The following is a 21899-nucleotide window of genomic DNA, read 5'->3' as shown; positions in this document are numbered from 1 at the left end:
TCCTCTCGTTAATAAGATTGGCTTATTGTTTTTTATTTTGACTATCTGACTTTGTTTTGTGGAAACGGAGGTTGAAACTGGTATTTTTGGGCTCCAAAAGCACCTGGCTCCTTTTTATTGTTCTGGTAATTCGTGCCGTCATCTGCGCCTCTGCGACAACTATTATATGAATTGCTCGTTCCTTTAAAGGTCTTGGTTTCTGGCGTGTATAACAATACGGAATGGAATGAGTATCATTAAAAACTTTCTGCAACGCATAAATCCCCTCAAACAGGTAAAATACACTTAAATTTAAGCAGTTTCTGCTTCTTTGTTTTTAATGCGCTATCCACCGTAATTAAACTGTAGTTAAAGCTTTAAAAATATCCTCTCAAAAATATTACATTTTTTCACAGAAATATTAGCAATTATTTCTACATCTGATGAGAAGAATACTTTTATTTTGCCTCATACTCATCCAAAACCTTCCTTCTTATTCCCCATGCTTCTTCATTTTCACAGATGGATGTTGGGATCGACCATCAGAATAAAAACTATAATCGACTCTATCTCTCACTAGCATTTATACATAGAAAATTTATGCACAATATTCAACTATCATCTACTTTATTGTCACATATTCTGGCATTTCATTCTGTATTTTTCGAATGTTTTGCTTACTGCTTCTTCAGATGATGTAGCAACTCCATGTGGCCTGCACACTGTATTTACTTTTTTATCTAATCCTTCACCCCATCATCCCCTTGTATATTGACTCGCGCATATATCATATCCTTTTCCATCTCTCTTTTTCTTTCCATATTTCTATTTCTTTTACTAACTTTCCACCTTATTTACTTACTCCCATTACACAGTCGCCATTGTTTTAATCTCTTCTATTTTTGCGGTTCATTTATTATTATCGTTACCTCTCTTACTATAACATTAGTATATACACACTAACGAAACTCTTCTATCATTATTATCATTATCATTATATTTATATTTTCTATCGTATTTCTTTTCCGCATTCATGTTGTTTCATTTTTATATTTGTTTATTTATTATTAGTTATTGATTTTTAGCTATTTTATTGCTGTCATCATTATTATTTGTATTATCGCTCTAATTAATATTCATAAAATAAACAAAATAAAGAAAATTATAATATAACTTATTTTCCATACCCTGCCACCTATTACTTTACACTATTAAGCCGCTATCATACTCAGCTTGGTAAAAATTTTAAACCTTCAAAAGTTTAAAATTTTCATCAAAAATATTAAAAAATATAAAATTATAGTAAATATCAGCAAATTCTTATAAAATGGCAAACTCTCTCTATAAAGCAAATTTCATAAAAACCCTTAAATTACCAGAATACTAAAATGATGACAAACTAATAAAGACAGCAGAAATAAGAGTAAATTTTTTACTTGCAAGAAAGGTGGAATCCTTTTATATTTCAGTTTTGCATTTGCAGCCAGTAAACTCCTCAAAATCCCCTTGCTTCTTTCCCTTGCACTTCTCTTCTTTCTTTCCCTCTCCTGTTTCTGCCCATGTTTGTCTAGTTTTCTATGTTGCTTCTACTGGGTCTAATGAGCATTTGTTAGTTTTGTCAGTAGCATTCTCTTCCCAATTGCATGGGTCTTTGCAGTCCTCGCTTTTTGTATGTTTGTTGTAATCAGTTTCTGAAGTTTGTGCCTTAGTTACCGTTTGTACTGTTTCTGGCATGTCCAGAAGCTTTAATTTTAGCAATGCCGCTGCTGCCCACGCTGCTGTCTGCTTCTGTCTCATTTCTACTCTCGCAGCCTCTAGAGCCGCTCGCTTGCTTGTTGCCTCTGCTAACTTGTTTGCTGCCTTTTCCATTTGAGAAACCCAGTTAATGTTGAGAATGCTGCCGTTAGTTGCTACGCCGCCATAATTTACGCATGTGGTTGCGCTGCCGACGCCGTTGCAATCGCCTGCTGCACCGTTTCCTAATTTTAGCTGCACGTCACTGCCGTCGGCGACTTCTTTGCCTAACTGTCGTTCGAAGGCCACTAGCGCCGCATGGATGGCCGCCGGTGTTGCTTTGTTTGCTGTCTGCTGCTTATTGCATGCAGTTTTGATGTCTGCGAAAAGTTTCTGGATCTCCACTGCGTCTAAGCTTGTTTTGGTCTCGTCGTAGGTGGTCGTTCCTATCCCATTGCCGCAGATGCCGGTGCCGTCGGTTCCGCCGCTGCAAACGCACACCATGTCGTGTGCAATCGAGATGCCTGGCATTGTGCAAGCAGTGTTGCCGGAACATGTCGTGCTCCGTCCTCCAAATTGGGTCTGTGGCACGGCAGTCAAGCCTTTACCACCGTAAGCTGCTGTAGATAAAGCCTCTCTTACTTCTTTTGCCGCTGTTATTATCTCACCTTTTATTTGTTCTATAGAATTGGCGAGCGCCGTGGACTCATTAAAAATCTTTTCCAAGGCGTCGTGCACCGCCTGTTTTGTTGTGCTATCTGGTATAAATGGGTAAAGACGGTTGCTGGCGGCGTCTTTGAGTGATTCTAGGGCCTCCTTCTTTGTCTTCCAGCCAGCTTCTGTGTCGTCCACTAGTGCTGACGTCTGGTTTAGGTAGTCCTTGGATTTCATCGAGCTCATGTACAGGTAAAGGACGTCGTGTGGAACCGCTACCGTTTGCTGTTCACCGTTGTAATCTGTATCTGTGACTGTAGCTCTAGCAACGTTAAAGTTTAGGCAAAGTGCCTTGAATGCGTGGGAAGTTTTGTCGTTGGCGTCGGCAACTGTAGATAAACAGAGCAGAAGCGCAACCAGACGTGCTACAATATGCATATTTATTTTACCTCAGCTTTGGCACAAAGAAACGTGATAGAAAAGGTTTAGCAATGGTTGTTGTTATCAGAGTTCCTTCTATTTTTAAAATAACAACAGTACACATTTTGCCCCGTAAAGTTAACATTAAGTCGCTTTATGTTTGACACGGGCACGTATGGAGGTTTCTATAGCCTTTTAAAAGGCCAATTCCAGGATACTCTGCATATGTTATCTCAAACTTTCTTAACCTTGAACAAATCCACTTATGTAAACGTATATCCTCAACACCCCCGATATACAAAATCCAATTTCTCTCTATGTATTAAATAATTTTTGATTCCAACAAAGTTTTTTATACAAAGTTGCCTTCCATCCAATTCTTTACATCAACAGATATTTTTCACAATCACTTCAGCTTTCTACTCCCATGCAATTGGTTGTCCAGAAAAATGAATAAATAGACCTTCTACAAACCTCCGCTATTTGGTATGGAGAAGAGTCTCTCTTCTTATCATCTGACCCAATCATTCCACTCCCGAAAACAAATATCCACCCAATATCTTCTTCCTCTGAAACACTCCAAATTAGTAAAGGTTTGTAAATACTCTGATCTGGTCGCCATTCCTTACTTCCCTTTAGTAACTCTCCAAAAGCATATTCAAATTTTCTAAATGCCCAAACTCTGGCTATAAAACCTCCAACACTTAGATAGGGTGTTCCACTAGGAGGCGATTCAAGTAAATGAGGTAACTTCTTATCCTCTTTCTTTCTTCGCCTAACATTAAAAAACTATGCACATATCTCCAGATGCTCCTTTACTATATCCTATTCACCAAACATCTATTCTTTTTAAGAAGTATTATGTATAAAGATTCCACAGCATTTTCATATTTTTCTCCGTCAGAAACAATAACATCAGACCCATCCGAATGAATTACAATATCCTCATCACTTGCATTCTGTTTCTCTAAAATTTCCATAAACCATCTAGGCCTTTTAACATGGATATAGAAAACTCCCATTTCAATTGTAATAATTTCAACATTGCTTAGTTTTGCACTCAATATGAGCCCACACCATCTTTTAGTTGCATGAGTTTCAACTGCAACCACAAAGACTCTTGGTTTCTTAGTATTATTCTTTGTTATATTTCACGTTGTGGCCTATTATTCAGATATTTAGCTTAACACACTAAATGTAGTATCAACAGCAGCAGTAAAGTTAAAAAGATACAAAATTTTATTCTCTAATACACGAATAAATTTTCGAGGGTTATAATAAGACATCGAAAACGTTACAAAGAAAAGTCGGTTGCGACACTAAGGTGTTTAGCTATATAATTAATGCATCTGTAATGTTGTGATATATCTTTTACAGCGTGATTGTTTAGTATAATCAGCTTATATTTCAGTATACAGGTATAGATTCTGTCATAGAAGTTAGAATTAGCCACATGAGTCTGTGCCCCGTCCTTGAATTCCGCCGTTTCTTTCATTGTTTATTCGTGTTTATGCTTTGTGATGGGGGTTACAGTAGTTAGTTACACTGATGGTGAAGATATGCTAATAATATTATCACTATCTCGTGATAGATAACTATAACCTTTCGCTATTATCAAGTTCGTTCCGCCATCATAACTTTATGAACCACTAATATTGTTATTGTTGTATACGTCTTTTTATTACGGTCTACAAAACTTTTGGTACAATTTAGACAACACCACTTTCATATCACTATCATTATTATCATTATTATTATTATTATTACTGCTCTGATCATAATATTCGTATATACTCACACTCATAACACTCTTCTATTATTATAATTATCATTATTATAATTATTATTATTTATTACACACGCACTTACAACACTCTCATATTACTATTATTATTACTACTTTTCACAAATAAAGAAAATAAATCTAACTATAAAACTTCATAATACCATTCATTCTCCGTACTATATCTCAATTTTACTTTACACAAAGATGTTAAAATTGAGTATAATTTTTCGAATTTTTACATTTCTATCACAAAGTGTTAAAATATGTTAAATTTTAACGATTTAAAAATCACTCTCAAAATAAAAAATTTTGTAATTTTGTAAAATTTAGAAAAAAGAATTTGCCAATAATTCTTAAAAGTGTTAAGCTAGAATCAAAAATGCAAGCAAAAGAGGGGCATTAATCACAGCAGAAATAACAACTGCTCCCTCCTTAACTTTGCACTCATTCTTTTCCTTGTTCCAATCACACTTTGTCTTGTCACATTTATCCTCCTCAGTTCCTGTGAAATCAGCTGCAGTTGTTTTATTATCCCCGTCTTTCTTTTCTTCTTTTTTGTCTGCTGCATTTTTTTTGGCGTCTCCTTCTGGTTTCTCGCTTCCTGATGCTTTTGTTGACTTTTTAAGGTTCATTGCATAAAAGTAAGTCATTGCCTTCCGAAAGTTAGCCCCTGCTGCAATTGATTGCGTGCTTCCCGTTATTGGCTTGTCTCCGTCGGCGATGCTGTTGGTGTCTGAGTTTAGTGTTGTTAAAAAGTCGGATACGCTGGCCGTATCTCCCTTGTTGAACAGTAGTTTGGATACCTCGTCGCTAGTTGGCCCTGTTGTCGATGTTTTCCCTTGTTTGGCTGCTAATGCAGCGTACATGGCTTGGGCCGCAGATGTTCCTGTTAGTGTTGCTAGTTTCTCGTCCTTTAGAGGCCGTTCGCTTTCAAACACCACCGCTTGAGCTGCTACTAATGCTTCCGCTATGTCTTTGTCCGCTGTCAGCAGTTTCTTGTTGTCGCCTGAGGCTTCTAGGTTTCTGTTTAAGGGGGCGCTTGCTGCTTGTGCCAGCGTTATTTCTGCCGGTGTTATCTTGTTGGTTACTTTTACCGAAAAGAGCGCGGTTCCTGCCGCTGCCGACTCCGCTGCGCTTGCCGCACCGCTGTGTTGCTGGCAGTGAGTGTTCCCCGTCCCCGCGGTCCACGAATTGCTGGTGCCTAGGTTGCCCACGGCCTCGAACTGTATTTCTATTGAGCCGAGTGACAGTGCTGTGTCGCTGTAGATTTTGAGTTTTTTTGCTGTCTTTAGAGCTCCTCCTATCTGCTGCGCTTTTTGCAAGTCCCCGCCGCTGTTTTTGCATTCTTTGGTGTAAGTGACTGGCGCCTGCTTGGTAGCTTTGCAGATTTTTGTGCTGGTGCCGCTGCCGGTGGTCAGCACTTTGCCGCTGCCGCCGTCTGTTGCATGCGTCCAGCTCTTGAGCTCAGCTTGCTCCGTGGCTGCCCCTAGCACTTTGGTTTCTGCTGCTTTGGCTGCGAAAACTTTTAGCGCTGCTGCAATTGTCGCTGTCGCTGCATCTTGCTTCTTTATTTGTTTTTCTAACCGGTCCTGGGATATAGCCCTCAGTGTCGAATACGCGATGCCGCTGGGTGTGCCGTAGTGCTTTGCTTCTGCCAGGCTAAGTAGTCTGACCTGTTCCTCTAAATCTTTTGTCGGTTTTGCCGGGGCTGTTAGCCACAACTTCAGAGTGTCGACAACGCTGTTTGTATATGCTAATAGCGTGCAGAAATCTGTTGTCGCACTATTGGCTTCGGCTGCTGGGTCGGCTTCTGCTGTCGCGATCACAGTGCTTAGAGTCACTAGGTATATCGCCTTTGCGATGAGTTTTCCTTCTGTCATATCGATTGAATTCCAGTAAACCTTGACAAGTTAGATAGATTGCCGCGATGGTTGGTATTAATGGTTTTAATCTCGCACAGGTTACAGAAAGTTGGTTGGCTCGCGCTGGCAAGCGTTGGGCCTGCTTGACGTTTGCAGTACTAAAGCAGCCGATGTCTGTTTTTTCCGGATAATCCAGCTATCACTTGTTGCCGGATCGTGGGGACATCCTTTTGCATACCTCATGAACGCGATAGTTTCCGTAATTCTGATTGTCGTTTACTGCTAAAGGGTGGAGGTCTATTGGTGGCTGTGATATTTTGGGTTTGTGCCAGCACTTGTAGACTTCAGCCCGCCTCTGGCTGTTGATTGAAGTGCTATAGAGCGGTTTCGCAAGTTTGCCTGGTTTCGCTCGGTAGGCGTATGCCCGCCAATGTCTGCGGATGTTGGCCGGCGAGTGAGAGCGGTCGATTCGTTTTATAGCTTAAACCCCGTTGGCAACTATAAGGTTTTCGCAGTTTCTTTTAGTGCACATGATCACCATGGTTTCTACCACCAGCCAAATTCAGCTGTGGCTTATTTGTCGAGAGTGTCAAAGCTTGCAACAGAATAGCCTGGATGCAGATTTATTTGGTTTTCTACTTTTCTCCTCGCAGTCTTCCAATTTTTATGGTGATTATTATGCTTGTCAAGGAGTGTAAAGCTCTAGTGATAGGGATTTGCTAGGGTATTATGTTTTATTTTGCGTTGTTTCAATAGGGGCCATGATTTTATCGATGGGCTTAGGTTGACAACGCTGTCATTTCTGTTTGATGTACGTTCCTTTATTTTTTGGTCTTGAAGGTCACAGTCTGTGAACTGCTAACTCAAGCCTGTGGTCTTCAACTATCGAGTAGCTACGGTTTGTCGCTGAAGCATGAGCACGAACTAGCACAAAGATGGCGCATATTAATAGCTATATTTTCTTGACGCTCGGCACTCTGGTTTGAATCGCGTACTAACCAGACTGCTTTGTCTGATTGAGGTGGTGTAGTGTTTGATTTACTTGTGGGCGCGCGGGTCGACGCTGAGAAGTAGCGGGATTTTGCAGCTTCATTGGCTGTTTGGAGCGGCTCTCAGCAGGTACTGATTTCCAGCGTTTGCTACGGCCTCAACGTTGCTCGACAGTTTGTTGGTTTCTGGGGTTGTTGCTTGTGGGCGCAAGGCAAAGCCTGCTCACGTGTCTAGGACACAATATACCGCTTTCGTGGTTGCTGTTTCGTCCTTTATGTGCACTGTCACGAAAGCTTTGAAGTCATTTCGGAGCTGGGTTGGCCTTGGCTCTCCAGCGGTTATTTTGTTGTGGAGAACTTCTACGACTTTCTTGCCGAAAAAAAATTCTTGCACCATGCTTGCTGTAATTCAAGGTTGTTTGTTCTGTTACTTCTGCTGGAGGCTCGTGATGTCATGAATTTAAAAAACCGTGATTAGCTGTACGCAGATGTGTGGCCTTGTGGTAGCACTGGTAGAGTTGGTAGCACATTTTCAGAGAGGCTACAACTTGCTTTACATCAAGCGATTTTCGAGTTTTTGCACCTCAATGCCGCCGCTCCAAGCGATTACGTTCGCGAAGATTTACCTGTTTTTTTTTATTCTAGACACGTCTGCAGGCTGCAGGTTCGCCGAAGGTCAGAGTAGTGTGGCCAATTTATGGTTTCTTACAGAATTCTGATATGTCTTTAGCATCCACTTATAAAATCACCACAAAAGGCCCTGCATTGTAAAAATTAAAGCCTCTACATATTCTATGAACAATTAACGCGCACATTTGGTGCTTGATATTATGTTACACAAGCAAATTTAAAATCACTGTCGCCACAATCGTCTCTAAAGCAGCATCTATTCATTTTTGAATAAAAGATGGCTTTTATTTGAGTCATTTCGGCTGTTCCAAGCGTTTGATCCTAAGTTGGTTTTAATCGCTATTCCTGGCGCCCGCAGCCAATTCAGTGTCATACTCTGTATGTTTTATTAGGTTGTTTTCACATGAAAATTTTGAGTATTGAGGGGGATTTGTTGCTGTTGTCCTCCAAAAAGCTTCCTTTTGAAAATTAAGTCCACTGTTTTTTCATTTGCGCCGCTTATCGACTCTTCTTAGATAAAATGATACAGAACGTTTAGGAGATCGGAAAACATTATGGGAAACGGCTAGAACACAGCGGTTTCTATGAGTTAACATAATTTCAATTAGTTTTTACTAACTCACCTTGTTTTTAATTCATTAAATTGGCAATCTGGGTTGTATTTTTACACAAAACCCGGATTTATTATAAAAAGGAACAAAATATCGAGTTATATCTAACACCTTTTTCTAATTGCCTGCATTTAGGTGAAACGGAAGGTCACTGTTATACGCATTTGTGTGAGTGAATAACAGCTCTATTTGTGGTTTATTTTTAACTACTTGACGTAATTTTTGTTTGTGGTAGGTCTTAATAAATTTGTTCTTGCTTATTACACTTTCTGCAAGGTTGTATACAACCATCATTGTTTGATTCTTCTTTGTTGCATATACATGCTGAACCGCTGTAAGAACTGCACTTATAAACAAGTTTCACGGCATTTGTAAGATAAATTATTTACGTTTGATTGCTCTGTTTCATGATAGTATTTAAAGGAGAAACAACGCGTTTTTCAAGAAGGTTTTGTTTTTGAATATTGGTGATTATACTCTTAGTTGCCTTCTACATTCAATGCTTCTTTAAATTAGTCTTTGTGAAACCTTTTTCATGTATACTAGAATCTACCTCTTTCCCATTGTTTTCTTCATTTCTCCGGTTATGATGCTTCCACTGCTATGTTTTTGTTTTTAAATAAGCATATTCCACCTCTTACTTCCTTTCTTTCACTTTTTTCTTTGGCCTTTTAATTTTAAAAAAGTACTTGAATTTTCCTCTCTTACTCTCGCACTAACAGTCCCTTTCTCTCACTGTCCTTTTCAATTTGTTGCACCAAGTGACAACTGAAGTCGTTAAACGTTCTTTCATTTTTATCATGCTATTAGCATTCACTATCAATTATATTATAATAGTAGTATGTACACATTCGTAACACTATCCCACCATTATGATTATGGTTATTACTACTCTTCTTACAATATCAGTATATACATAACAACAAAATGCTCTGTTTTTAATATTATTATTATCTTTATTACTGTTATTAACCTAAGTAATATTTATAAAAGAAACTAATGAGCGTTTTTAGAAAATTAAAGTATCACTCATATTTCCTAATCTATCACCCCGCTACTTTATACGCATAGACCACTATCATGCGCATTTCATATGGTTTTTACTAATTTTCACTGTTCATCGAAAATCGTTAGAATATATCAAATGTTTTAAATTTTAGAAAGTTCTCTCAAATTGAGCAAAAAATATTTGAAGCTCTAAAATATTAATACATTTATTAAAGCAGGAACAATCAGAGCGAATTTCTTATTGACGTGGAAGCTGGAATCTTTGCACTTGTTTTCCTCCTATTTTCATCTGGTGTCTTTGTCACAAGCATTTTTTTCGCTTTCATGTTTTGAGCGTTTTTCCCCAGCATTCTCATCTTTTGCTTGTTGGTTTGCTTGCTTTTTCACTTCCTCCGGGTTTAATTTGCACTTCTTTTCCACACCTCCTTCTTCAACCAATTTGCATGGGTTTTTTCAGCCTTTTCCTGTTCCTTTATTTTCGCAAGTTGCGTTTGTTTCAGTAACTTTCGTGCTTGCTTTGTTTTTTGCCTCTTATTCTGTCTGCAACTTACCTATTTCTTTTTTAACTTTTCTACTTTGTAAGTATTTAGTGCTGTGTTAAACTCCAATGCCTTTTGCAGCTTGTCCGTGGAGTCGACTTTTTCTAGCGCTACTTTCTTTGTCGTGTCATCCTCTGTTCCTTCTATCTTCTCTTTCATTAAAGTGTTTCGCAGCGCCGTGATTTTGGATTTGTCCTTGCCAAAATATTTTCTGTGATCGGCGTTTTTGGTGGGACTGTTGGTGTTATCTTCTTGCTTTGCGTCAGCGCACATTTCTCAATCCTCGGGGCGCCTTCTACTGTGGTCTCTTATGCTAAAACCTTAAGCATTTCTGCAAAAATTTCTGGGAGGCGCGCTATTTCCAATTTCTTCAGGTTGATTAGGGCCCTGTGCGTTCGGCCTAAATAATCAGTGTCGTGCTTTTTCCTTTGCAGAAATTATTTGAGAACTCCGGGCGTTCCAGTGATCGTTGTTTTTGCCTTCGATGAGGCCGTGTGCTAGTTGTACCTTAACGCTGTTGGTGCCAACATTGAGTCCCGCTGTTTGGCCGTCGGTGCCGTTGTGTACTTTAAAGACGCCGCATTGGTTGCAGCCAACGTCCCCGCTGCCTGCCACTCCACTGCCTAGTTTGGTGAAGCCATTTTCGTTTATGTCGAGATCGAGGTAATGTGTTGTCGTTGTTTGTATATTGTAGTCCCTGGTGATGCCGGCCACCTCAACGTGGTGCCAGGGTCCAGTACGCCGTCTCATATGGGGAAGCCAAGAGCCAGCAAAGTTCCTTTCATGGGGAACACTGCTGTGCTCCGGCTACGGCATCATACAGCACAGGGATCAGCAGCGTCTTGCTGGGACACCGTTTTTCATTTGTCGGTCCCTGGGCACGTGGCTAGCGTGCCATCAGCAGTATCATCCGCACTAAGATGCTGCTGTCCGGTGATGTGGAAGAGAATCCCGGCCCGTCGTTGCGCGGGATGCAGTGGAACTGCGCCGGGCTATCTCAAGGAAAGAGATTAGCACTCCACAAAACCCTTGTTGATGAGCGGATCGCCTTTTGTCTGTTGAGCGAGACAAGGATGACGCCTGGAGAGGAGGTTTTCTTTAGCGTTGCTGACTACCAACATCATGGAATAGCTCGTAACTGCAAAGGAGGTGGTGTATCAATACTAGTGAGGGAGGACTTACCAGTCGAGACCGGTATGGCCGTTATTGGTCGCATTGAACAAGTGCATGCAACAATTCACCTTGCACGTGGAACGGCGCTGACTGTCACGTCGGCATACATCCCACCAAAACACACCTTCACGGCAACTGACCTAGATACGCTTCTGACAACTGACGGTGCCAAGCTCATCGGTGCAGACGCTAACGCACACGCGTTGGCATGGGATCGCGCGAGCCCACCAAATACCAAGGGTGAAACCCTCACACAGTGGTGCATTGACAACCAGTTTCTGGTATGTAACACTGGTGAGTGCACCAGGTACACGCGCCACCACGAGGAGTCCACCCCTGATGTGACACTGTCAAGGAATTGCACAGTGTACACGTGGACATCGCTGTATTCTCCCGATAGCGATCACCATAACATATTTTTCGACGATATCGTTGGAGACGACACAGATGCACTGAGTTGCCCGCGGCTTCAAAAGCCCATGTACGCATGGCTAAAAGCTAACTGGAGGAATTTCCGTCTCAAGGTTCACGAGCTCTGCAGGAAAATTGGTAGAGAGAAGAATGTCAACACTCTGGAACAGAAATTGAGCTCCGCCATCCGCACTGCGACGAATGTCTCCGTCCCCCGTGGCTGCAGAGTAACGCCACCACATTGGACACCTGAGCTCGCGAAAATCGATGAAGAGATCGCTGGATGCGGACCCTCCCACAGAAGTAAAAAATTGGTAGCCACGCGTAAGCAGATCCTGGACCGTACCACAAAGAAGAGATGGAGCACGCTATGCTCCAGACTTGCGGTGTCAGACCGCTGCAGTTGGCACATTGTCAAGAAGGTATATGCGCCACGACCACTAACCACACCGGCTGTACTGGTTGATAACGCGGCCATCACGGACTACCATCAAGCTGAGAGGTTCAGTAAACTGTACTCGTCCCGTGCAAGAAGGCACCCCGACTCACACCCACCGGCACCAATAAAGACGATAGCGAGTGAGTTCAGTCCCATCACGATGGCTGAACTATGGAGATCGATCAAACTGCTACAGAGTGGATCCGCAGCAGGACCTGATTGCTTATACAACGAGGCAATACAACATCTCGGCAGAACAGCGCTGAATGTTGTTCTGAGGCTATTCAATGAGAGCCTACGAATGGGAGTCGTGCCGCCTGCATGGAAGACTGGTGTTATCATCCCCATCCTGAAGGCCGGAAAAAGGGCGGAGGACCTCGATTCTTACAGGACTGTAACACTCACGAGCTGTCTCTGCAAAGTCATGGAGCGCATAATTGCCGCGAGGCTTAGAGACACTGTTGAGTCCCAGCTGATGCTACAGCAATCAGGCTTTCGCCCCGGATGCTCAACGCTCGAACAACTCCTGCACGTCCGCGCTGCCCTCTGCCGCCCTACGCACCAATATCGTACGGGTGCTGTATTCGTTGACTACGAGAAGGCATTCGATACAGTAGACCACGACAAAATTGCGAGGGAAATGCACAGAATGAAGGTATCACCCTACATTGTGAAGTGGTGCGTATCATTTCTGAGTAACCGAACTGGCAGAGTGAGATTCAAGGAGAAGCTTTCCAGAAGCAGAAAATTTGAGCGAGGAGTGCCACAAGGAACTGTCCTTGGCCCAATCATGTTCATTATTGTCATGAACTCGTTGAGCCAGCGCCTTGCAGAAGTGCCGTTACTGCAGCACGGATTCTTTGCAGACGACCTAACGCTACTTGCGAGGCACACAGAGAGGGATGTCATCAACCACGCACTGCAATGCGGCCTAAACGTTGTGTTACAGTGGTCAAAAGAGTACTTCATGTCTGTCAACGTAGCGAAAACAAAATGCACACTCTTCGGGTGTATAGAGCGCCACCCCCTTACATTACAACTGGACGGCGAAAGAATAGGAGCTGACAGGACACCGAAGCTTCTAGGAGTAACATTCCAGTGTCTGCAGGGGATGGCAACACATGCGGCCGAAACGAGACGCAAGATGGACTTCCGACTACTGCAGATAGTGTCCATCTCAGCTTCTACATGGGGGCCAAGACGACAAGTACTGAGAGCTTTTTATCTAGCACTCGTACAGGCACACACAATGTATGGCATTGAGGTATGGTACTGGGACGCTTCGGAACGGAGTCGCGACCTCCTCTCAGCAGCACAACACAAAGCCAGTCGCATCATAGCTGGCATACCGCATGGGACGCGCAAAGAGGACTCAATGCTGGAAGCAAACCTCCTGCCACTCAAGATGGCCACTCTTGTGCGCAGCATGAAATTCATGCTGATGTGTGAGTCACGAGGCGGATGTTTGCGGCGCAGTGCTGAGGAAGTATACCACAGCAAACACCCAGTCAGAGTCTTACATTCCCGCATCATGCGGTCCTATCCACACCTCCGCATTGAGCCACGCGAGCACCCACTAGAGAAATCGACGCTCCGCCACAGCTGCCGACCGCTATTTCACACGCAGATAAAGCCTGTGTGCGCTGATGACCCTGACGATGTCAAAAGGGAGGCTTCCGAAAAGTGGATTGAACGGCATTTTTCACGGAGGGGGAAGGAGCTACCGCGGCGAGAGCACTACGAATTGTGGACTGATGGATCCGTGTCCCTCGGTGAGAAGTCCGGAGCAGTTGCCCTGCTCTATAGAAACAATACGCTTATTTGTGCACCCAAAACCGGAGCAGGGGAACTCTCATGCAGTTACAGAGCGGAATGCGTAGCATTAGAGATAGGACTGCAACGGCTGCTGAAATGGCTTCCGGCATACAGAACCACACCGAGCAGGTTATCCATCTTCTCTGACTCGCTGTCAATGTTAACAGCACTGCAGACAGGCCCCCTAGCCGTAACGGACCCAATTCTAAGACGACTATGGAGGCTTCTGCTTCAAGTTCAGAGAAGGAAAGTGCGTATCCGACTGCAATTTGTGTTCGGCCATTGTGGCGTGAAACGGAATGAGGTTTGTGATGAAATGGCCAAAAAGGCCGTAGCTTTACCACAGTTGCGAGACACATGGATCCCCGACATCATTGCTTATGCGAAGCGAGTGCTTAGGTCGGAAGAAGTCCATGAGAACACTCATAGGTTTGGTATCACGGGCAACCACTTTCCAACAAAGCATAAAGAAGAACTGACGAGGGAAGAAGAAACGGCACTGGCACGCTTTCGGGTTGGGTCTTCAAGGCACTATGGATGGATGTTGCGAAAGATTAACCCGAGTGTGCCTCCACAGTGCCGATGGTGTAACCCGCAACATGCAGCGATAGGACCAACAATACAAACAGCCCCACCTGTTGCGACACGCACTCTTCAGAGAACCTCCGAACCGACAAAATGTACGGAATGTGATGCCACATACCAATGCCGCTCGAGTGCTGTAACGCATATGGTAAACAAACACGGCTTTGTGCGAGCTGATGCCCTCCGGAGGATCAAATACGGCGATGCAACACCTGCAGTGGATATCCCCCCGGAGCCCCCTCCAGTGGTGCCTATCGTCCCTCTACCATCGAGCACACGAGTCCCGATGAGACCGCAGGTACTTCATTGTACCATCTGTGCCTCCAAATTCGCAGTGCCAGGCCGACTATTACACCACCTTAGAACAATACATGGTATAGGCAGCGGTAGTTGCCGCGTGAAAAGGGGGCGAGAGAACGAGGACTCAGTGCAAGGAGATGGTAGAGCCCCAGCAGCGCCAGTCTCTCAGGATACACGGAAGCTGCCGTTTCAATGTGACCTGTGCGAGGCGAGCTTCGGTACACGCTCTTCCCTGTCACTACACAAGAAATTCAAACATAAGAGCATAGTGACGGAGGACGGTACCGTAGTGGTGGTGCAATTCCCTCGTAAGCGTGCCCGTGAGGAAAACGTTGACGCCACTGGGAAAGGCGAGGTGCAGTGTGGTGTGTGTCAAAAAGTGCTCAGTTGCAGGGACTCCCTCATCCGACATTGTAAGGCTTTCCACAAAGGTGAGGGAGTCGAGCTTAAATGCAGCAAAAGCACAAAATTGTGTGCCACTGATTCCCCGCATACAAACACATCCATGTTGGTGTGCCCGACATGCGGAAGGCAGTGTGCTAGCAAAACTGGCCTCACCCTACATCAAAAGAAGATGCACGGTATGAAGGTAGAGCGCGCTGTTACCAGCCAACCCGACGACTTCGAAGAAACGTCGCTGCACTTGATGAGCTGCCCCTGTTTGAAGGAGTTACGTGTCAGGTTTGCGGTAGAAGGTGAGTGTGTGTGCAAGATGTATGTTTTTCTAAAAGGCTGGCGCAGTTTCTCATTGCGGTTGAACGGAACCTGCCGCAGGTGAAGTCCTCACCTAAGGTAACAGTCATACAACCCACTCTCCCTTCTGCAACTTCCCCCCTTATTGCCGAGTGTGGAGCTAGCAGGAAAAGCACCGGACGCAGGAATAGTCCAGACACCCTCAGAGACAGAGGGGGTATGCAGTCAACAAGCAACAGGAACAGAAAGAGGGGGAGAGAATAATAAACGAATAACAAAAGTCAAAACAAAAGGATTGCTAATTGACATCTTTTGGAGAGTCCAGAGTGGGTGGCTTTTCGCCCCATCTGCTGTATTCCGTTCAACTGCGGAGCTACAACAAAAATTATAGAGGGTGTATTAGGATGAATAAAAAAAGGGAGACTCTGCCACAGTCGCCAGACCGATAGCATTTCAGGGCTCTACGGTGATGGCTGATGGCCGCGCCAGTGGGGGGAAACTCTCACGAAGGCACGAAACAAATTCCAAAAAAAAATCTGCTGAACTAGTCTCCTACGTTTAATCACTCGTACACATTGTAAATAACCCATATTGTTTTTATTAGACGCCTAACCCACAGCTTAGTGCCTACTATCAGTATTTAACAGCGGCCTAAACGCTCCACTTAATACCGTCCTAGCAGTAAAATCTCTCCATTATGACTAAAATAAAAAGGGATAATTGACTTCTCTTCCTCATCCTGCTTCGCCACATTCCTTTTTTTTGCTGTCACTGATGCAATTTATTAACCTTGTATGTTTTCTGCTTTCCTTCTTTTCCGCTATTGGTTTTATCAGTGTGAGCAACGTAATGGCACTATTTGTCCGGTACACTTGACTCCAACTCTCCGTGATTATCCCTTTTCTTATGTCCTTGTGTATAATAATGCCCATCGTCATGTTTGTGCATCACACTGTGCATATTCCACCTACTTCTTTCTCTTTCTTTTTCTTTCCCGCAATTTCTTCTAACTCCTTTACTCATTCACATCGCATCATGTCCGTTGCTTCTAGTGCTTTCATTTTGACAAACCATTTACTCTTAAAATTTTTAATTATAATATTCGTACACACACTCACAACACTCTTCTTCTAATATTATTATTATTATTTTGTAAAATTTAAAAAGTCTCTCAAAATTATTAAAATAGCAAGCTCAAAAAAGCAGCAGACGTAATCAGAGCAAATTTTTTGTTCGGTAGAAAACTACCGTTTTGGCACCTAAGCTCGTCTTTATCCTTGTTACCTTTACTACCTTTCTTCCACGCACAAACAGGTCTCTTCTTTCCCTCGCTGGTTTCTCACATTTTCTTTTTCATTAAAGTTTTCTGCACATCCAGTTGCAGCTGCTCCCTATTTTGCTGTCTCTTCTGTTCCTGCTGCTGTGTTTTCTGTTCCTGGTTTGGATTTGTATTTTTTACCATCTTCTGCATTTGCATCATAGTCGCAATGTGTTGCCGGACACTCTCCTGGTGTCGCGTTCTGCGGTTTGCATCTCTGTCTTTTGGAAACGGGGTTGGCACTGTCTGCTTGCTGTGGCTGTGTAGAGATCGTGTCTTCCATAATCAGTAGCGTTGTGTGTCAAGCTTTTGCTCGCTCTCTGAGGTCTTCTAGGTGAGCCCGGGTTTGTTCTGCTGTTTTTTCGGCCTCCTCCAATTGCTGTAGTGCGTCGGCCGCTGCTAACATATGTGCAGCCCATTTGGGTTCTATATGCACAAGTTTTCCTGCTGTCACTGCTGCTTCGTACTCTACGCACCCCGCGCCGTTGGTAGCGGCGCATGTGTTGCCGCTTGCCTGCTTGCCCATCACGAGTTTGAAGTCAGCGCCTGCCGTCTGCTTTATTTTTGCGAGTGCTGCTGCTACTGCGGATCTTATGTTGGCTGGCGTTAGGTCGGTTGGTTTTAGCGTTGTGCACTTGCCAGCAAGGTCCGTTAGTTTCGCCGCGCTTGCGTCGGCAGTCCACCTTGTGCTGCCTGATGCTTCACTTGTGCCGCAGACGTCGTTTCTTTGGGTGTCGTCTTTAATGCAGATGCACCCTAGGTCCGACAGCAGTGCCATACCGGCTTTGGGAGTTGTGCAGTCAGTTTGCCGCGTCCTGCTATTTGTTCACTTAAGCGCGTACTTCCCTGTTGACTGTGTTTCCTGTGTGCCGTACAGGGCCTGTTTCAGTTCGTGCTTTACAGAGTTTACATTGGGCATCGGATTTGCTGCAGAGCTTGTGCCGCTTGCTTTTTGCCTTGCCTGTTTAGCCAGCCTGTCCAGCTGCCTTTGCACTCTTCTGCCGGCTGCTGATGCTGTTGCCGCCGGATTTATCGCGTATTCGTTTTTTTCTGGCTGTCCTTTAGTGCCTCCGTCAGAGCCGCGTACGCCGCTTTGTATCGGCTGTAATTTTCATCGCAAGCGATGGGCTTATTCGGTTTGCTGCAATCAGGCGGAGTCGCGTTTGGAGTTTCGGTTGCTGCCACAAAGCTGTTTTTTCATGTGTCTGTTGAGGCGCTCATGTTTAGGGCATCAATTTCTGCTGCGACACTGTCGTCCACAACAGTTTCTTTCTGTTCTGTTGGTGCTAAATGTGCTAACGATATGAGGCGACACAGGAGCCTGAACTCCGCTAAATTCGCTGCTTGTTCTTCCACCTGAAATAAAGCTTGTTGAGCCGTCGCTACGAGTAAAATCAAAGTTAGCGCGGCGCCATGCCCATGCCCTAGTGATGTCTTTCTCCTAGAGAACTGAGTTGTTTGTATCTCTTGCTCTTTGACCATTAGTGGCTTCGAAGATTCAACTGGATAGAAATAGACTGTGGCGCGTGGTAGGTTTTGGTTTTATCTGCTAGTGGTGTAGTACGATGCATTTGCCTTTTCTGTCTCCTTCAGATGGTAGGTGCCCTTTTTGTCCGTCTGTGCTGTTTTGTTCGTTTTTCGGTGGAGTTTCTTGTTTAGTTCTGTCGCATGGCAGGGTGATTATACCTTTTGCTTCTACTGCAGCCTTGCCGTAAGCTCCCTGGTCTAATTTCTCGGCTTTAAAAGCTTTAAACAAATTCCCCTCTTTGAACGCGTCCCCACAAATCTCTTTATTTAAAATCTAATCTATTTCCACATATTGCATAAGTTTAAATCTTCGCCAACTCTTTCGTACTAAATTGGCTTTTCTTTAACTTCCTTTACGTTGCTTTCGTTCGCCGATCTGTCGTTAACTCCTGTATATGTTGTATGATGCTGCTGTTTAGTGTATTTATATTGGACTTGCTGTTCGTTGTTCAAATTAACTAAAAGTTGCGTCACCTGCTTTAGCATACCCACGTTGCAGCAGTTGCAGGCCATCAGGGGCTCGTCTTCGTGCCGAAACAAACAAGTGGTGGTATGAGCTGTGAGAGAGGCCTTAAGCATGCGCCTGTAAAGCTGGGTGATTTTTTGTTTGGCATCTCCGGGGTTTACTGGCTGGCGCCGTGCCGTCTGCGCTTTGAAGTTGATAACCCGTCGAGTAGCACCACTTTTTGTGTATCGGCGGTTAGGGAAGGGAGTTAGTTGGGTCGAGTTTCCGGCTTGCTGCTGTTGGTGTCTTTGTCCTGGCTGATTCTGTTGTTTGGAGTGTACCCAAATAAAACGTGCATTATCTTTTTCCTTGCACGAGCAAGTACGTCGGATTTTGGGTGCTCTGCTTGATTTTGGAGGAAGATTTAAGGTGGATAAAATGATTATGGGAAGCGGCGATGCCTCAATAATTTTTCTTGTTTAACATAGGTTTGATCTTACTCTCGAATGTCACCGCACTTAAAATCTTCTAAATCTGCCATGTAAGCTCATCCTCTTAACCAACACTTATTATATTCTAAACGATAACGAAAAACTTGATTTTATCTAATAACTTTTCCAATCCTTTTAAGTAGAGAGTTGCTAAGACTCTGTATCTGTACGCAACCTTAAGATGCAGCCGCTTTTTTTTTACTCCTCTGCCTTTTCCGTTTTGTTGCATTATCCTGAATACTGTTAAATTGGTTAAGTATGCCGCTACTTTCTCGCCCTTGGCTTTCGTGTGTCGGAATTTTTGTAAGAGACTCACTTTGAGATGTGTTGAACGTCACTTATCAACTATATGCCTTGCGGTTGATTGCTTCGTATTCATGATAGTCGTTTGAGTGAGAATACTGCATTCTTAAAAGGTTGTTTAAAAGCATATTAGATATAGAGTGTACAGAAAACTACCAGTACTCCCTCCACTCAAGGTCTGTGGCGCTGCTTGACATTATTTTTTATTGATTATGATAAAAGACTAGTTAATAAAAAAATATAATTTTAAACCTAAAATGATTGTGTTTTTTATATGTTAAACCTGTTAAAATGTATATTTACTGTATAGCCACAGAGCAATTAAGAAAATGATTAAACATTTTAAAGATAAATTATGGTTTTCAAATAGTTTATATTTTCAATTCTAGTCTTCGCCGCCTCGTTGCCTCTATAAAAAGATGAATTATTGACTCCCCACAGAATATTAAAAGAATCATATTTAATTATTTTCGTATTAGTAAAGATACAAAACAGCAAAAAATATATGTAGGCATATACTTAAATTATCACACTAATTGGATGAGTTTTGCATATTTTAAACTTACGAAGAGATTCGGTTCACCATAGAAACTGACGCTAACCACGGTATATATTTTGCTTATCGACGTGCTTTCACTCTTAAATCTAATTTATATTGGTCTATATTTAAAGAATATATCCCTTTTATCGATTGGTAACTCTGATCTTTTAAATGGAAATACTTTTTACTGCATCTTAAAAATTTAAGCTTATAAGTAGGTAATACTTTCATTTTGTGAACACCTTCCATTTTATCCTGGAGTAATAACATAAGTTTCCAACGTTTTAAAGAGCATGACTTTTCTTCCGCTTTTTTACATCGTTGATGTTTTCAGCTGCTTTCCCTTGTTATTTTCAATATTGGTGTAAATTGAATTTTCCTTTTTTTATTTTGCGGATACCTAATGTGTTCAAGTAAGGCCTCATCATATCTTATTCTTGCGCTTATCTTCCGTTCTTTAACTATAGATAACTTATCACTCTCATACCAATGGCTAATTGGAGATACTATTACTGGGTTTTTGTATTTCATGGACATGTGGCAACATTTGAAGTAATATTTTAAGCGGCGTCTGTGTTTTTACTCTTTTTTACTGTTTAAAGTAATCTATTATTAGTCCACCTATTAAAATTCTCCTACCCATAATATCATTCTGTTTACAACAAACGATAGTGTCTATTTCTACATCTTATGAGAAGAAACCAAAGTTGTCCCACACTCACAGTCACCTAATCCCTGCCTCTTTCTGTTTCCCCTTAACAACTGTTTAGTTGGGACCGGCGTCTTATTAAAATTCGTGGAGAAACTATTTTCTAAGCTGTTGCATCTGCACGTTTGTTTGTGAAATATAGAGTATATTTGTTTCACGCGCCATTGTCTTCGACGTTTGCCTCTTGTGCCTACAGTTGCTTCAACCACTATTGATTTCTTCTTGCCGTTCGATTGATCCTATCCTCGCCCTAACTTCGCGACTTCATCTGCGCCGGCAAATGAAACTTGTTTTGCCTCATTGGCCTTGTCATCACTCCTTTGCGTATGGTAATTTGTGTCGTCATGCTTATATTTAAAACTTTGCATATTCCATGTCTTTCTATGTTTCTGCGTTTCCTTTAATAATATTCTTCGTGCTGGTGCACGACTCTTGTACTCACTATCTTACCTTCTTACTTTCACTGCGTACTTGTCTTTGGTTAAACTATTTCCATATTGGATTATCATTTAGACTTCAAACACTAAGTATTATAATACCATCATATATATAGTGACACCATGCTGCTGTCATTATCATTATTATCATCATTATCATTACTATTACTGCTATTATTATTATAATATTCGTATACACACAGTCACACAACACTCTCCTATCATTATTGTTATCATCAGCATTAGCGTTGTTAATATATCCTTAAACGTTATTGACAAAACAGAAAAAAAACAAATTAGAAAATTTTATAATAGCACACATTTTTCATATCCTGTCACCATACTACTTTAAACTCATATGTCACTTAAATGAAAAAGGTTTTCATATTTTTCAAATTTTCAAGAGTTTAAATTTTCATCAAAAAGTGTTAAGAATTATCACATTTTATGAAATATAAAAATTTCTTTGTATGAAAACAATTTTATAATTTTTATGAAAA

The 21899-nt window shown here is 42.4% G+C and overlaps 1 protein-coding gene and 5 pseudogenes across 1 annotated transcript, besides 12 other annotated features; all 6 read right to left on the bottom strand.

Moving 5' to 3' along the window:
• Positions 1–953: 953 nt before the first annotated feature.
• Positions 954–1116: a microsatellite.
• A 1-nt stretch (position 1117) lies between these two features.
• Positions 1118–1160: a sequence feature (AT_rich).
• A 79-nt stretch (positions 1161–1239) lies between these two features.
• Positions 1240–1289: a sequence feature (AT_rich).
• Positions 1290–1361: 72 nt separating this feature from the next.
• Positions 1362–2805, bottom strand: Tb09.244.1780 (annotated as a pseudogene).
• Positions 2806–3080: 275 nt separating this feature from the next.
• Tb09.v2.0210 lies at positions 3081–3911 on the bottom strand (annotated as a pseudogene).
• A 604-nt stretch (positions 3912–4515) lies between these two features.
• Positions 4516–4553: a microsatellite.
• Positions 4554–4601: 48 nt separating this feature from the next.
• Positions 4602–4638: a microsatellite.
• A 297-nt stretch (positions 4639–4935) lies between these two features.
• On the bottom strand, positions 4936–6453 carry Tb09.244.1790 (variant surface glycoprotein; the record flags this gene model as incomplete). The annotated part of the gene is made up of 1 exon (XM_822649.1): positions 4936–6453. One exon carries the CDS (start codon positions 6451–6453, stop codon positions 4936–4938), a length of 1518 nt encoding a protein of 505 aa, XP_827742.1.
• A 3145-nt stretch (positions 6454–9598) lies between these two features.
• Positions 9599–9636: a microsatellite.
• A 226-nt stretch (positions 9637–9862) lies between these two features.
• Tb09.244.1800 lies at positions 9863–10907 on the bottom strand (annotated as a pseudogene).
• Positions 10908–16145: a repeat region.
• Positions 10916–15714: a repeat region.
• A 563-nt stretch (positions 16146–16708) lies between the features above and the next one.
• Positions 16709–16731: a sequence feature (AT_rich).
• Positions 16732–16759: 28 nt separating this feature from the next.
• Positions 16760–16794: a sequence feature (AT_rich).
• A 14-nt stretch (positions 16795–16808) lies between these two features.
• On the bottom strand, positions 16809–18428 carry Tb09.v2.0200 (annotated as a pseudogene).
• Positions 18429–18684: 256 nt separating this feature from the next.
• Tb09.v2.0190 lies at positions 18685–18808 on the bottom strand (annotated as a pseudogene).
• A 1131-nt stretch (positions 18809–19939) lies between these two features.
• Positions 19940–19963: a sequence feature (AT_rich).
• Positions 19964–21533: 1570 nt separating this feature from the next.
• Positions 21534–21583: a microsatellite.
• Between the last annotated feature and the right edge of the window lie 316 nt (positions 21584–21899).

This window comes from Trypanosoma brucei, chromosome 9 (assembly GCF_000002445.2).
Source record: "Trypanosoma brucei brucei TREU927 chromosome 9, whole genome shotgun sequence".
Taxonomy (NCBI): Eukaryota; Euglenozoa; class Kinetoplastea; order Trypanosomatida; family Trypanosomatidae; genus Trypanosoma; species Trypanosoma brucei.
Note: the sequence above shows the minus strand (reverse complement) of the source record. Positions and strands in the feature narration are given on the sequence as shown.